Consider the following 17,249-nt stretch of genomic DNA (forward strand, 5'->3'; position numbering starts at 1 on the left):
TTTCGGGTAAGCAAAATGGACTAGCCCAGCAAACAAAACTAACAAAGCAAAATAAGACGAAGCCTGTAACCCAAGTTAGCAAAAGGGTAAAAAAATGTGCATTTGCTAATAAAATCAAGAAAATAGCAAATTAAGTGAAGATTATATAAGTAGGAGAATTTATAAGCCTAACAACTTAAGTTGTGATATGAGGAATGGGTAAGTTGGACCAGCTGAACTAGGAAGGCGAGGCCCACGAAAAATAAAAGAATTAGAAAGCTGCAAAATCAGGAATGGGTAAGTTGGACCAGCTGAACTAGCCAATACAATTAAGTTCCTACTAGTTTAAAATGATTTAACAGTAAATTCAATTACAAGAAGAGGTATGCCATATTGTCGAGGTTTGGGGTCTGTTTGGTGTGACGTATAAGGCCTGATAGTATAAGCTTATACTATACGTTATGACATTTTCAGTTGTTTGATGTGACCATCGTATAGTATAAGCTTATACATCAGGAGTTGTTAATACATCAAAATGATGTATAAGTTAATCAGGGAGAGGGATGTGGGATTAGCCCTGATAACAAAACGTTGGATTAGGTAAATCCTTCCCATCTCCCTTTTACCCCTCTTCTTCTTCGAACCTTTTACATCTCCTTGTTCGAAAAACAAACAAGTCTCTCAATCGTCGATCACTTTCTCACCTTGCTCCCTCTCTTTCTCGCCCAACCTATGTTGCTTTCTTCGCTTCTCTGTCTCGTGCCGAGTTGAATGAAGCTTTCAGTGCTGGAGCTTACCTGACTCGATTCAACAAATTTCGAAGCCAGGTCGTCGGTATTATACTCGCCCGATTCGCTTCCTCTCGGTTCCAGGGAAAGCCTCTTGTTCAAATCCTTGGCAAGCCCATGATCCAGGTCTTTCCTTCTTCCTCTCTTCAAAATTTCAGTTTTCTTTTTTTTCTAAATTATGTGTGGTAATTTCAACCTTATTTTTTTTTAAATGCACTTTGGTGGTGATTTTTCCTTTTTCATGTTAGACTGAGTTTGGAGTTATTTTTTTTAAAAGTTGAAACAGTGATTTTTTGTGACTTCTCTTTAACATTTTTAATTTAGGGTTCATACCAGATGTGGGGAAGTGAATAAAAAGGGGTTAAGGATCAGTTTTAATTTTTGAGAATGTTTTGAGATACATTATGTACCAATAATAATAATAACAAATGTTGCATAAACATTTATGCAAACAAAGTCTGCATTCTGGATCTTCAAAGGATAGACTTGGTGATAGCTTTTGCATGTGAATTGAAGGTGAAGATTACTTTTAAAAAAAATTGTGACTCTTTTGTTTTTATCTTTAGTAAAAGTTGTACCCTTCTGTTTTACTTGTTCATCTACTTTGTCTATAAAGTTCACAATAATGAAATGGCGTTGATTCAATCAGCTTTCTATTAAGATGTAGAAAATTTCAAATGTATTTGGCTTAGAATGTGTGGTTTCATAATTAAAAATAAGGAACTATGTGTTGTTTTGATGGGTAATGGGTTAAGTTTATAGCATTTTTGTGTAAGTTTAGACAAATTTGAAAAAAGAATGATGAAGACAAAGAATTTCAATCAGATTCCTTTGTAGGCTGGTTAGTTTCATTATAGTGTATGGCAAGATTAAGACAAAGAATGACGGAAAAAAGATTAAAGAGAACAACATTTGGCACTATAAACTAATTACAAAAAATCAGAAAACTTAGTTTAACTTTCTCTTTTAATATTTTAAGTATAAACTACTCTGCCAGCTAGCCAAAAGCATTTTGGGCCTTTAAGTATATGGGATCTGAAATTACCAATTATTTAAACGTTAATTCTAGTGATAATGTAATAAATATACCAATAGATTTGAACCTACTCTACCCTAGAGAAGTCAATTTTTTGCCAATGCCCATTAAGCAGCAAACTGATATGGCCTAAAGATAAGCACTAGGAGGAAGAAAAGTGGGTTGCATTCAAATGTCAATAATTATTGTCTATTGCATTCAAATGTTTATCCATGATTGTTAGAATTTATGTAACCCGAATGTAACCAGGGTAGAGAATAACATCATTGATCCATTTGTAGTCCTTATTGAGGTTTAAAATCTAGTAAAATTTTTTACTGTATCTCCTTATCATATTCAGCGGGAAAATATAAGATTTATGGTAATAGGCTGCTTCCCTCATCATATAAGTATAAGCTATTCATGTGAATTTGTCAGGCTTCATATTTACCTCACAATGGTATCTAGTTTATTTACTCTGCTTCCTTTTTATGCAGGAGAAGTAGCAAGAAAAAGATAAAACTTATCTTTTTTTTTTTATTTGAGTGATATGGATCCTAATGAAAGGTTTGATCCAAATCGATGGCAAAATGACCCAAATGGATGGCTTAATGATATAACTGAGCTCCTTAATATCATGTCAATGTGGTTGATGAAGGAACAAGCCTTTTTGGAGATAGTGATTGTATGTATTGTGTCTTACCTACGCATGTTTTGTGCGGCTCAAAGACGACGTGAGAGATTATTACTAAGGCAACGAGAAATACCAAGGATAAGGGAAGAATCAAGGGTAGCATTCATTAAGAGGCTAATAAATGATGATGTTGCTTGTGTAGAACAACTGCGAATGAATACTTACACATTTCGAGTATTATGTTCTCTTGTACGTGTTGAGGGTAAGCTAAAGGAAGATGGGTTAGTATCAATAGAAGAACAAGTAGCTATGTTTTTACATATATTAGCTCACCATGCTAAGAATCGTGTCATCAAGTTTAAATTCCAACGGTCAGGGGAAACTGTTAGTAGATACTTCAATTTAGTTTTAAAGTCTGTGTTGAGGTTGCAAGAAAATTTATTGAAGGTACCGGATCCAGTTCCTGAGAATTGCACTGATGATAGGTGGAAATGGTTTAAGGTATGTATTATATTCTTTTTCAATTTTGGATTGTTTGTACTTATTTCATGTGAATTAAATTGTTAAAGGTTTTACAGGGTTGTCTTGGAGCTTTAGATGGAACTTATATTACTGTTAATGTTCCTGAGGCTGACAAGCCAAGATATAGAAGTCGAAAAGGTGAAATTGCCACGAATGTGTTAGGAGTGTGCTCACGAGACATGAAATTTGTATATGTGTTGCCGGGTTGGGAGGGTTCAGCTTCAGATGCTAGGATATTACGCGATGCAATTAATAGGAGAAATGGCCTTAAGGTTCCAACAGGTAAGAACGTGAAATTACATTCAATTTAGTCATTTTATTACAATATATGGCATATTGAACCTTACTTATTCTATTAAATTGAAAATTATATAATGAACCTTACTTGTTTTATTAAATAGGATACTACTATTTGGTTGATGCTGGATATACTAATGGGGACGGGTTTCTTGCCCCTTATAGGGGGACAAGGTACCATCTAAGTGAGTGGAGACATGGATATGTCCCGGCAACTCCTCAAGAAGTTTTCAATAAGCGACATGCTCAAGCTAGAAATGTCATAGAAAGGACATTTGGGTTGTTGAAGATGCGTTGGGCAATTCTTAGAAGTCCAAGTTTTTATCCTGTTAAGACTCACAACCGAATTATTATTGCTTGTTGCTTACTGCACAATTTGATCAGGAAGGAAATGGATACAGATCCTTTAGAGATAGAGCTAGGTAGCATGTCTATTGACGAGGAGGTGGATGAAGAGCTACATGATAGCATAGACACCATTGATACAAGTGAAGCGTGGAGTGCTTGGAGAGATGCATTGGCTAATGAAATGTATAATGATTGGGTTGCTCATTGAGCCTACATGTGGTCTTTTATTTTATCTTTTGTATTTAAAAAATTGTACCTTCAAGTTGTGCACTTTTATATTGGAAACTTCATGTCACTACTTTGTGCTACTACCACATGAATGAAATGATATGGTTTATGGTGTCATTATGTGAAACTTAACTAGATTTTAGTCAACATGATGAGGTATTTGTCCTACTTTCAAGCTGATATGTATTCAATGTTGTTGGTTGTACATCACTGTTGATCTTCATCAGCTATTGCCTAATAGGGTATCAAAGATTCAAAGTCAATCTCGTTTGGTACAAATATTTTAATAATGAGTGTTGTTATGTCTTTCATGATTAAACCAGAGCATTATTGCACTCACGAGGTTGTTGTCTGCATTACTCTCTTCTATATTGGGAGATAAGAAGCTAGGCCTTAAACGTTTCACATACTAATCGATAAACTTTTCATAAAAAAATATCATATGACATATTTAAAAGAATTATATAAATTTTTTTTATTAAAGGGTAGTTTTGTCAAAAATATTTATTTTTATCCTATCTAGTATTATACAGTGCATTACCAAACACTGGATAGTATTATCTTATACAATACATTATCTTATACAGTACCATGCCAAACGTTGGATAGCATTAAAATTTAATCAGGTCTTATACAATCATGCCTTATACTATCAGGTCTTATACTATCAGGCCTTATCTTATACTATGTACCAAACATGCCCTTGTAGTCATTGAATCCATCAATTTGTACAGAGATGATTCGATGTTAGTTAACATAATACAGCATGGTTCTTATAGGAATAAATGCAAGAGGGTGTTTAATTTTTTTTAAATTTTTTTTGTAATTAGTAATTATAAACATATAACCTATTTATTTTTATTTAATTATATTACTATGTTTATGAAATCTTAAAAATATACGAATTTTTTGTATAATTATTCATAAAAATGTATTTATTAAGTATTATATCATTTTACGCCAATTTAATTCAATGTTAATGTTGATTTTATTTACATTTAACAGTCCTAAATAATTAAATTATATTTAATTTTTTTACCTTTAAATATGAAAGAAAGTAAAGACCACCTTAGTGTTGCCAACTTGTAGTGTATAATTTATGCATGAATTTTATTTTTATATTTTGGTAACAATCCTGTTTCGGCTCAAAAGCGACATAAATAGCATAATAACAATAGGAACACGTCAAACACGCACGAGATGAGCCGAAGAAGCAAAAGCTAATAAATTACAATTCTCTCTTTTACAATAATTTCTTCATACAATCTTCAGTTAAATTGAATGCAACATATTTCATCAGAAAATAATAATAATAATAAAAAATAAAAAACGAAAAGAAAAAACCTTAATTATCGCGTTGATATAGCTCGTGATGCAGTTTTGTGGCTATGAACTAATAAAAGTGGGAGTAAGTTGAGCAATCCATTTAGTAGCCGGCAACGATAGGTGGAGGCGGCGATGCATATGAAGAGCCGAAGTGAGGGGGAAGAACAATCTCTTCTTCTGGCGGAGGAGGTGAAACAGTTGGTGTAGGTGGTGGTGGGGAATGTACTGGTGGCGGTGGAGAGTGAACTGGTGGTGGCGGAGAGTAGACGGGTGGTGGAGGTGAGTGAACGGGTGGTGGAGGAGAATGTACCGGTGGAGGAGGTGGAGAGTGAACTGGTGGAGGAGGAGAATAGACCGGTGGAGGTGGTGGAGAGTGAACTGGTGGAGGAGGAGAATGTACCTGTGGGGGTGGTGGAGAGTGAACAGGAGGTGGTGGAGAGTAGACAGGTGGTGGTGGGGAGTGAACGGGTGGTGGTGGGGAGTGAACTGGTGGAGGTGGTGAGTGAACAGGTGGTGGTGGTGAGTGAACAGGTGGTGGTGGTGAGTGAACTGGTGGAGGTGGTGAGCGAACCGGTGGTGGTGGTGAGTGAACAGGTGGTGGTGGTGAGTGAACAGGTGGTGGTGGTGAATGAACCGGCGGGGGTGGTGAGTGAACCGGTGGTGGTGGGGAGTGAACTGGTGGAGGAGGAGAATGGACTGGTGGTGGTGGTGAAGAGTGGACAGCAGGTGGTGGTGGTGGAGAGTGTGGAGGTCTTTCTCGTCGGCGGGGTGCTTCACGGTGAGGATCATCTTCTGGTGATGGGGGTGCTTTGGGTGGTTCTTGTTTCGATGGTGGTGTTTGTTTCGATGGTGGTGGTGTTTGCTTCTCAGCTGGAGGATTGGAGGGAGAAGGAGTAGATTTTGATGGTGATTTAGGTACAGAAGGAGTAGATTTTGATGGTGATTTGGGTACAGAAGGTGTTGACTTTTCAGTTGGAGGATTAGAGTGATGAGATGATTGGCCACACTGTGCCTTGCTGCAATCAACAGGTTTGCTTATGACGGGAATGCAAGCGTTTGCCACCTTCTGTTTTGGTCTATCTGGAATACAGTTGTTCTTATCTTCCAACACAATGTCCTTTCTAGGAGGCACACAACCTTCTTCCTCACCATTGAAATAGTTATATGAAAATGTGAAGTTAACCAAGCTGGGCAAGCTACAAATGCTACGTGGCACAAAACCTGTGAGCTTGTTGTGTGCAATGGATAACAGCTCCACGTTTTCGAGACCGTTGAAGGTCCTTGGCAATACACCAACGAACGAGTTGTGGCTGACATCAATTACCGAAACCTGTTCGAGTTTTCCAATGTCTGAGGGCAAGCACCCATTAAGGTTGTTGTTGATTAAAACAAACTCATTCAAGGTCTTTTTCATATCACCAATGCTTGCAGGAACGCAACCACTCAGATGGTTATTTGCCAAAACAACAACCGAAGCTGGAGATGAACCAAGATTCTCTGGAATTGTGGATGTGAATCGGTTGTTGTTCAAAAAGATAGCATCGAGGCTTTTGTTGAAAAGCTCATAAGGCAATGCCCCTTCGAAGTTATTAAACCTCAGGTCAAGGTATTTGATATCAGGAATTGAAAGAACGGGCATGGGGAATGGACCAACAAAGCGGTTGTTGCTGATATCTAACTCGTGCAAAAGCGTTAGCTTGGAGAAGCTTTTTGGGAGAACCCCACAAAACCTGTTTGAGTTTATGTGCAAAAGAGCAATGTCAGTTAACAAACCGAACTCGGGAGGAATGTACCCTGCGATGTCTGCATTGTTAAGATCAACCCCAGCCACAACATCGATCTTTGGGTCGTCGAGTGCTTTTTCACAGAAAACTCCGTTGTATGAGCAAACCTTTGGACCCACCCAATTGCCAGTGAAGTTTGTTGGGTCTGAATATATCGCTTTTTTCCATGCTTCGAGTGCAATATAAGCACGTTTGAGTCTACCATTAGGGAATGTTAGATTTGTTTTATAGGTATCTTCATAGCTCTCGGGTAATTCATCGTTCTCATGAAGGTGTAACAATTGGCGACGAGCAATGAAAGAGGCTTCATCACTGGAAAGTGCATGGGAAAAGAAGGGTGATGAATGGAGGAATAATGAGAGTACGAGGAAGCATCCTAAGGCCTGCATTTTGAGAAAAACGCCACCTTGGAAAGCCCTAAGGTTGCTTATAGGTGTTAAGGGAGAAGAGAGACAGGGCGAATTACAATGTGTTTATATTGAGAGACGGATAAGAGACGCGTTAAAAGCCATAAGAGAGGCTCTGCCACAATTTCTGAACCCACAATGGGAATGACCTTTATACAAACTGTTGGTGCCTCAAAATTAGATGGTTTTTCTTTCTATTTTGTCCCCAGTTCTCGACCCCTCGCGCGCTGTGTAGTACCTCTAATTTTAGATGGTGGTTTCAACCGTGGGATGTACTTGGCTTAATTTGGAATTTAAAGCTTCCTTGCCTAAATTTGCGTTTCACGTAATAACGCTTAGGCATACCAGACTCAGATATTATGTCCCCGTCTCCTCGTTAATGGATTCAAATCTGTCGTTCCATTTGCATGTCCCTTTTCTTGGTTATTTAGTAAAAAAAAAAAACAATGTGCATTATGAGTATTATAACCTCTTATCATTAGTTTATGAAAAACTCTTTATCCTTTTAAATGACATAACTTATGTCATTTCACTCTCACAAAGAGGTGTGACCCACGTCTTTATATTTTTTTGTCCACCCTTTTTCCTCTTTTATCTATTTCTTTCTCTTACTTAAAATGACACAACTTTACCTCCTTCGAAATGATACACATTTTTTCCTTTTATAACCTTTTAATGTGCATAAATGAATAGACTTAAAGTATATGGGTTAAATGGTAATAATTTATTATAGCAATGAATAATGACAGGCACAACAGTGCCGAATATATAAGAAATGATAATTCCGTTTGAATATAAAATCGTGAAAGTTAACCCATGAAAATTAATCAAAATCTTGTGACGACTGTTTTTCGTAATTAACAGCTTGTATATAAAATTTCAGTAAGGTTTTTGAGAAAATTTGATTATAATTCTACCTTTTTTCTTTTCGTTTTTTTTTAAATAATTGGGCCACTAGGTATCAATAATTTGAAAATACAGCAAGTGAATATCATTTTATTTTATTTTGAACAATATAGCAATAGCAAGTGAATTCAGAAATAAATGAAATGGTGAGACGCGGAGATGTGGCCCACTATTCCAATTTTTTTAAGCATCTAATCTGCAATCCTCTTTCCTGGCCTAACAGCCAATCAATTTCAGAGTCGCTTATCCAAATAAATACTCACATTTCCAACCATTCGATTTTCTTAATTCAAATTCCTCTACATAGGTAAGAGATCCGCGAGCCATTTAACTTGACTCTGCAAGTTTGGTTGATCAATATTTGTTGCTGGGTTAGCAATAAAGCAATAAATGGCCATGGCCACAGCTGTCTTCTGTCCTCAGAGCATCACCGGAGCCATAGTGAGCTCAACTAGCAAGAGCAACAAGAGAATGAACAAAGTGGTATACGTAAGAGGGCTAAATTCATTTGGTGGACTTAAGGCCAGTAATGGGGTGGTCTCCTTGGGGCTTCCTTTGAGCACTGAGAAATGCTTTGCTAAGATTGTGAGCTCAGTGAAAGCCACAGCATCAAATGGAAAAGGAAAGGGAGGAGGGGCGCTCTCATCTAAGTGCAATGCTGCAGATGAGATATTCACGATTGCTGCTATTATGAATGGTCTTGTTCTCGTTGGGGTTGCAGTTGGTTTTGTCCTCCTACGAGTCGAAGCATGGTTTGAGGAGTCCGAGGCAGAGTGAAAGCTTTTAATCACATGACCAAGTAATATTCAGAATAGTTGGTTATATGTTTGTATATCGAATGCTGTTGTGTTTGTTTTCGTTTTGCATTATGACTTGTGAAACTTCGTTTTCCTGTCTTCGTAATTGGATCTCTCCTCACGGCCTTAGGCTGTTTTAATCATATATATAAGTTGATGAAAAACATAAATTTGACTCGAACCATGTGGTCAACAATTCTCAGATTTCAATCAAGCAATTCTTACCTAACGAGAAGAAACTAGTTCACATTTTACACAGCATTTGTTTCTAGAGTAATACGCCATAACAGTGCGAATTGTGTGAGAATAAAAAAGAAACCAGTAGTATAAAAAACATATTACTCTTACTGTCTTACATGGAGCTTGGGTTTTAAAACTGTTGACAAGATATTTTTATATCTTAAAGTAAGTACGTTACCACCTTCCACCTCAGTTTCGTATGTACACGAGGCTTGTAATTCGCTCGAAATACTATTGTTTACCAAAAACCGCTTGATGCACATCCCCTTTTATCTCACATTAATTACGTGGCAAAATCAGAGTAGATCGTATACAAATTTTGGTAAGAAAAATTACAATCGGATGATGAAACTTATATAAATGTGAAATGGTATATGTGGAAATGTATGAGTAGAGCACGTTACCTCAGACAGAGAAACTTTAAGAATTAAGTCACTCGATCCGTAGTGCATTTGCGCGGATGTGTGTGCATGTGTAAAGAGACGGCAATAGCGCATGGGTTAAAGAGGAATTTAATTTTTTGTTTTATGATGAATTGCAGCCAGCATTCTAAAATATGGAGTAAACCATAGCATCCAGTTTGCAATGGAAATGGCATGGGTTAGTAACGCACGGGACATGGGTTACTGATAAATCGAACGGAGCCTCAAAGAAGAGAAATGTTTGCAATGTATCATCCCAAATATATGGGATTAATCATAGCATCTCATTTTCAGATAAACAAAATTTTCTAATGAATTGCACCCAGCATTCTAACACAAAAAACACAAATAAGCGTGTTAAGTAAAATCAATCTGTCAAGAAACTACAATTGATAAAACATTTAACTTGGTAAATTTCAACGAAACAGCATGGCAGCAGCCAAAAGAAGCAGATCCTGGATCAAAACTCTAGCCAGAACATAGTTAAGCAGGATTCTATCATTATGTAATGGGCTTTCTCACACTGAAGGTCTCTGACATGCAGCAAACAGTTGCCAACTTATAAAAGCCATCACCAAGGATGTGAAGAGCTCAAAACCTACCACTTCAGGAAAGTGCCACCCCAATCCACGCTTCAGATAGCTGCAGAAGACATGATTTAGCAAACACTACACTACAGAGAATGACACGCAAAAAGTCCAAGTTATGACTGACTGAATAATTACTACCATCTAGCCAAGCAACATATCTAATACTTGGATCCAACACCATACGATGGGTCATATTATCCTAATGGACCATTTGTACAGGGAGATGAGAAGGTAACGTATGATATCAACCGTGTGTGAAGTTTATGTTCAATTAAAGATTTTATGCTTGGTCCTTGATTCAAAACCTTGAATTTGCAGAGAAAACAATTACAGTAAAAATTAAATTGAGTATGAAATTATGCATTTACACATCAACATCATAGTAATTGTAATGAGTCAGGAAAGACCTGGTGATAGATGGCATAGTTGCTACTATCCCTGCGCACAAGTATATAATAGGAATGAGAGTCTTGGGTTTATTTTTTCGGAGCCACATCAAAGATCCCAGTGCGGCAAGGGATATGCTCAACACCTGCACAGATACAAGCACAGAAAACCTGTAAAACACAGATAATACGTATACTACAAACTGCACACAAACTGAGAACTGTGTTCATCTATAACAAATAACAATATAAGAAGTTCCAAACTCTTAAGAGAATATTACTGACCATATTCTTTAGTTTGACCAAAGGACTGTCTGACTTGGCAGCCACAAAACATGAATTCAATCTTAGGAAAAAAAAAAGACTTTCAAATGAAAGAACGTACCAAATTTGCATTAGCCTCAAGGCCCTGCAGAATGTAATCCCAAGTAAATTCTAATCCTCTAGCACCCACCCAAAGAGGAGCCAATCTATGCAGTACAGAATCAGCAAATGCCCAGCCTGCCACAAGAAAAGTGCCAGATGAAGATCAGAGAAGCAGAGTAACACAAGAAACACCAGAGGCCAATCTAGGAAGTAAAACATCACTTCCAAGATAAAAATAAATATAGAACTTATTTTCATCTATAATGATATACCGTGTCACACATACCAAGACCAACTGCTTGAAATTTATGATTTTGAGAGATGTTCCTGTGAGTCAACTGGGTCAAGGCAAAATAAAGCCCAGCAACATCTATAAAACCTATTAATGCCTTCAAAATTTCCTGAAGAATAAAGCCATTTGTTATGACTCAAGATAATAAGCTTAATAACAATGACTCTACATAGACACAGAGAAATCGAAGGACTTCAGATCATAAATTCATAACCATCTATTGTTATATCTTTGTATTTTGTTGTCTGATAGGAACTTGGATTTCACAGCTTCTTTGCAAAAATGTAAATGTAAGACTGCGTTCAATTGACCCTCACCCCTATCCTTGCAAAGTTGGGGAGCCTTATGCTCAGGATTTGTCCTATAGGAACTTGGATTTCTCCACGAAAATATGGAAATTAACTCTTTACAGCAGAGGAAGATCTCTATAATATTCCTCAGAATATGAGAAAAAAAACTGAAAAGAAAATAAAAGATGGCAATGGTAAGACACTGGAGACTCTTCAAGGGGTCTGCTTTACTCCCTGCCCAAAGGAAATTCCTTACTTAATGAATTCCTGCCTTCCCTTTCTCTCTCTCACTCCTTGCTTCAAATCATTTTCTTTAACAGAATATATACCTTCCCCACTCCTCTATCCCCTGCTACCATGAGTCTAGGAAACAAGAAGAAAACCCCCCATGTATATGCTCTTCTACCTCACCTCTCTTGTTCACGTGATTCATTAAATAATTACCTTTCATACATAGGCTCATGTAATAGGAGGGTATCTATCACCGTCATATACTTCACAGGCTCAATCTTAGAGGAGATTCAGTATGCAAAATGGTCATTGTATTCCTGTCTCTATTATGCAGGGATGAAGACTCCTTAGTTTGGTAGGAAAAATACATGAAATGGCAATTTCTTTCTGGGCCTGCATAGACAAGAATTCCATTCCCTCTAGGCTGGAAGGAATCAGTGCTCGTTTTTGTTACCTTATTGATATTTATTAGTTATAATTGTGATTTATGGCTCCATTTATGCTGATTCTGCATCTCAAATAGAAAATGAAATGGAATAAAAAACAATTGGATTTGAGCAAACCAAATACTAGAAAGGGTATGCTAATTCCTTTACATTCACATTCCGATTTTCATTTTGATTTTGGAAAGATCCACTGTGTACTAAACACGGTCTTACTGCTTCTGATAAATCAATCTGAATACTAAAAAGACCGGCCAAATTTTCATTTTTTGCATACCATACTCTTTCTTTCAGCATCTATATAGGGGTATGCAACTGTACTCAGTACCCTCCATGCAAATGTATGTGAACAGTTCAACACATGGAATACACAACCAATGCATTTACTCTATCTCAATGGAGAACACAAGATAAAGCATTCAGGGAAGGAGAGTCAGCAATCAAAAAACACAGAAATAGAAGACAGAATGCAAAGAGAGATACTGATAGTTTATTCATATATTTAATTTTTAAAGAAACAGAGTTCATTTATAAAAATTAGGTTGTTTTTCTAACAAGTAAAGGGCATTAGATCAATTTCACTTTCCCTACACCTTATAATTTAAGGCCAAACCATGAATTGAGCAATAGTTTACATCAAACTAATCCTTCTATCTTGTCGTTTGCAATAACATTCAGCTTTAGTGTAAAATATTTTTTTCCGTGAATCAAATGTCTTTATTTGTCGCTTAAAAAACAATTCTTGAATTATTAAACATCCCTCGGTGTACAGTATAATAAGTCAATGCTAACACACTCATAAGCAATTTAGAAACATACCTGATAGGGATCAAAGCTATCACTCTCAGATACCTTGAGAAAAGTAGCCAGACAAATAAGCTGCCAGATTATGCAGACAAAAAGAAAAAGACTCAGATTGTTATCTCACTTTGTGCAAACATTAGCTCAAGATGCAAAAACAGTCGAGAATTCAGTATATTCACCAACCTTCACTAATGCTGTTGCGAGATAAACAACAGCAGCTTTAATAGAGGTGCCCAATGTATCATACTCAGATCTGCGTATTGAAACTTGTTACTTTACCGACAATCATGCAGAAAAAAAAAATTGGAAAACCAATAATTCATCAATGCATTCAAGTGACTTCATTATAAGCTATTGATTACAGCTATACATTGAAAGTAAATTTACAACCGATAATCTTTGGATATTTCATTCAATCCCAGCTATATACATAGTAATAAAATTTGGTATAGAACAATATATATTTTTTTTTTTGAAAAATAAAAGAGAAGCAGGCGAAATTGTGGGAGCATAGAATTGATACTTGAATGAATAGTTAATAATTTAAGGAATTGAGGGCGAAATTAATGTGAAGAATAGAGAAAGCGAGGAAAAGGAAAAGAAGAGGGGCATAGATCTGATTTGTGTGAAGGGAGAAAGAGAAAGAGAAAGAAGACTCACAAGGGTGTGGCAGAATAGTATACTGCGTGGGGGCCGAAGGTGAGAATCGCACAGTTAAAGAAATGGAACACCGTCATCTTTCTTTCTCTCTCCGATCCAAACACTCGAACACGCCCACTTCCACTTCCACTTCAACTTCAACTTCGAATTCTCAAGACAATTCACTCTTATATGAGTTATGACGTTATATTTGCTTCCACTTCTCACGAAATCAATTCTTTTCTTCTTCTTTTGTTTGGAGAAATTAAGAAACCTAGTTATTATAACCACCAAAAACCAGAAAAAGAAAAAAGAAACCTAGTTTAACTTCAAAACATCAGCTATCTCAAAAGGTTTTTCGGGAGTGGATGTGAATTTGTTATTTAACATCACCACCATGTCACGTGTAAGAATTTTAACTAGAGTGAATTAATAGTGGTAATTTTAAAATTATTTATTTAAATGTTTTTTTCTATCTCTTCTCTTATTATTAATTTATTTTTGTATAATTATAATTTTTTCATATGATAGTTCATGTTGAAAACTCACCGGAGGATTTATTCCCAAAGTTTTGAATTTGATTCGGTCCGCAAAAACTTGTATAGTATATCCTTTGAAAAACTTGTATAGTATATCTTTTTTTTTTTTTTTTTTATCATAATCAAGAATGTATTTAAATAAGTTTTGGGGAAAAAAAGTGTTTTTATATGTTTTTTAAAATTTTATTTTAAAGCCTATCATTTAAAACAAATGAAATATTTTTTATTTTTAAAATATTTATCTAATTATTATCAATTCTTTAAAAAACTACAAACTGACCCTTAAATTAAAAAAAACAAAAAAAAAAACTTATTTAGACATAGTACTCTTTGTTTCTATCAATTGTTTGAGAGGATTTTGTAAGCAATTTTTTTTTTTTCTGGGAGGGGGAAGTAATATGAACATTTTTATTTGCTTTTTTTAAAAATAATGCTTGTTCTTTTTCTTTGAAGAAGGCTTGCTTTCTATAGGGCTCTCGACAGGCCGGGTCAGCGCACAAGTCTGTACAGTGGACTTTAGTAGTCGAAAAAGTGGGCCAAAATGAGCCACGAAAATCAGCAGAGCTGCAGCCCAGACTCCAGAGCATCAACAAAATGCTTGTTCTTTTTCTAGAGTCTAATAAAATGGATTTCTAGCAGCCAGCGGCCAGGAAATTAATTAATGGGAGTGAGGACATGTATTTGATTCTTTCTAAGGCTAAGATATATAGTCCCACGTTAGTTGTATGTGCAACTAATGTGGCCTTTATAAGACTTTGGGCACTCCCACCCTTTGAGCTAGCTTTTGGGTAGTGTATCCCAAGGTTCTTTACATGGTATCAGAGCCTCGCCGTCCCCCACTTTCTCTTGTGGAATTTCTTAGCACAGTTAGGCTGGACCTATTGCATTGTCCACTCTTCAAGCTCAATGGGCTCTCGTGTGAGGGGGCGTGTTAAGATATATAGTCTCACATTGGTTGTATGTGCCACTAGTGGCCTTTATAAGTGTTGAAACAGAAAGTTAAATTCAAAATTAGAATTTGAATTATTGTTGTAAGTTTGTTCCATAACAAACAAGATAGCATCCAAACTTGTATATTTTCTGTTCCTAGAAAATAGGTATTTAGTTGATAGCTTCTGTATAAATGTATTCTGGTTTTGAGAGATTAAATTATCAATGAAAGAAAGGATTTTTCCAGTATAGAATTTTAACATGGTATCAGGTACGTTCTGATCCTTGGTTCAAAGGCTCTTTCTCCACCCCACATTCATTTTCTCTACTGTAGTTTTATAATCATACCCGACCCAAACCCACATTTTTTTCCTTATTTCCTTATACTCGAACCCAAATCTCTTTCCTCCCTCTCTTCCGACCCGTATCCGAACCCGTACACAGCATTCCAAGGTTTTGGGTACTCTCACCCTTTGAGCTAGCTTTTGGGGTGGTGTATCCCAAGGTTTTTTACAAAAATCTTAATCTTAAGACTCGTCTCGAATCAGACTAGTCGTGAAGCGATAAACCAATTGAAATTTCTAATATTTAAGTCATTTTACGATTACATTCGCTCAAAGGTCTTTATTCTTGAAGTTTTTTTTTTTTTTAAAGAATTTAATTATTTTTATTCTTAGCAGTTTTTTTATATTTATACCTCCTGGCCCAGAGTATGGGCATGGGATCGATTTGCTTGGAGTTATTCCAAGCCTAACACGCCCAAGTTGGTATACCTTGATTAAAATCTAACTTGGGATTAGTTTGGCCCAAACCTGATGCGCTTGAGGGTAGCCAGAGTCTAAACATGCATATCCGCAAAATGGAAAAACATATTCTCATATGTTATTTAATATTATTATAATATCTGAGAGAATTTTAATCATTAATAAATAAATCAACAGTAATGATTTTATAACTTTTTATCCTAATAATTTTTTCTTTTTTTTTCTTAAATTGATCTACGCTAGGATTCATCCAAATAGTATGATCATGTTAAATAACACAAGATGATTTATTGTCACGTAAAATTGACTGTCCAATCATTATAGCTAGTTAATGATTGAGTTTAGTTGCTCAGTTCTGCTAATTAATTAACGACTCGACTCAATTATTATTCCCTGTCTATAGTGACGAAGTGAATCTCTGAAACCAACTAGGGCCAAGAAAAATTTAACTGGTGTTAAACACTAAAATATGGAAGGTTATTTTTAATGTGGCTAATTTTTGAATTTTAGCCCAACATCTAACGTGGCTCCTCCACTGTCTATCCGTATTACAATTTCATAAAAATCATAAGGCCTGGGAGTGAATTTTCTCAAATATTATTTAATATACAATGGCTTTAGCTTATTTTTAAATATTAGCCACGATTTAAATGTGACTAAATAACCTTCCTAACTGGGTTTGGAGACCGGCTCCGCCACTATTAATATAGCTATAGCATGTTAGAGTATCCTAATAAATAATGAGCAAATCAATGGTAAAAACGAGAGAAAAAATATTAAGATTATCATCATTAATTTATTCATAAATAATTACGATATTTCATATAATGTGATTATATTAAATAATTCATAAAAGAATATACTCTAAATTCTAAGGAATTGTCATCCCTACACTTGAATTTGCACCAAAGCATCCCCAGATGACAAATTCCTGGACGGTCTCAATCCCCCAGCTTCACATGGTCATCGTTATCGAGTATTGCCGAAGAATAAATAAGAAATGCGATGAAAGCTTACGCAGCTACACTTGGATGTAATATGATAAGGTGGTACAATTTCTTTCATGTCTTTTTGAATTCTTCTGTTTGTTTGCTTTCAACCACCATGTGTGGAATTTATCATTACGCAGACGACTTGTACTGCTATATAGATATTTTTGTCATATAAATTTTTTACTCAAAAATAACTAATTAATGATCAGTAGCTTTTTTTTTTTTTTTTAATAATCCAATTGGTTCATCGTTTCACTACTAGTCCGATTCGGGATGAGCCCCGATGTTAA

The 17,249-nt window shown here is 35.9% G+C and overlaps 4 protein-coding genes across 4 annotated transcripts; 2 read left to right on the forward strand and 2 right to left on the reverse strand.

Moving 5' to 3' along the window:
* Nucleotides 1-2,725: 2,725 nt before the first annotated feature.
* Nucleotides 2,726-3,791, forward strand: LOC133289278 (protein ALP1-like). The gene is made up of 3 exons (XM_061487174.1): nucleotides 2,726-2,917; nucleotides 2,995-3,220; nucleotides 3,340-3,791. The coding sequence occupies exons 1-3, from the start codon at nucleotides 2,726-2,728 to the stop codon at nucleotides 3,789-3,791; spliced, it is 870 nt and encodes a 289-aa protein (XP_061343158.1).
* A 1,446-nt stretch (nucleotides 3,792-5,237) lies between these two features.
* On the reverse strand, nucleotides 5,238-7,310 carry LOC133289293 (pollen-specific leucine-rich repeat extensin-like protein 3). Its single transcript, XM_061487198.1, has one exon. It carries the CDS (start codon nucleotides 7,308-7,310, stop codon nucleotides 5,238-5,240), a length of 2,073 nt encoding a protein of 690 aa, XP_061343182.1.
* Nucleotides 7,311-8,516: 1,206 nt separating this feature from the next.
* LOC133289294 (uncharacterized) lies at nucleotides 8,517-9,069 on the forward strand. The gene has a single exon (XM_061487199.1). It carries the CDS (start codon nucleotides 8,625-8,627, stop codon nucleotides 9,009-9,011), a length of 387 nt encoding a protein of 128 aa, XP_061343183.1. The 5' UTR covers nucleotides 8,517-8,624; the 3' UTR covers nucleotides 9,012-9,069.
* Nucleotides 9,070-9,953: 884 nt separating this feature from the next.
* Nucleotides 9,954-14,067, reverse strand: LOC133289304 (uncharacterized). The gene is made up of 7 exons (XM_061487214.1): nucleotides 13,756-14,067; nucleotides 13,279-13,348; nucleotides 13,111-13,170; nucleotides 11,322-11,436; nucleotides 11,055-11,170; nucleotides 10,691-10,815; nucleotides 9,954-10,335 (listed from the first exon to the last, which is right to left on the reverse strand). The coding sequence occupies exons 1-7, from the start codon at nucleotides 13,830-13,832 to the stop codon at nucleotides 10,212-10,214; spliced, it is 687 nt and encodes a 228-aa protein (XP_061343198.1). The 5' UTR covers nucleotides 13,833-14,067; the 3' UTR covers nucleotides 9,954-10,211.
* Between the last annotated feature and the right edge of the window lie 3,182 nt (nucleotides 14,068-17,249).

This window comes from Gastrolobium bilobum, unplaced genomic scaffold, assembly GCF_033153095.1.
Source record: "Gastrolobium bilobum isolate Gb01-03AN ecotype WA unplaced genomic scaffold, APGP_CSIRO_Gbil_v1 utg9887, whole genome shotgun sequence".
Lineage (NCBI taxonomy): Eukaryota > Viridiplantae > Streptophyta > Magnoliopsida > Fabales > Fabaceae > Gastrolobium > Gastrolobium bilobum.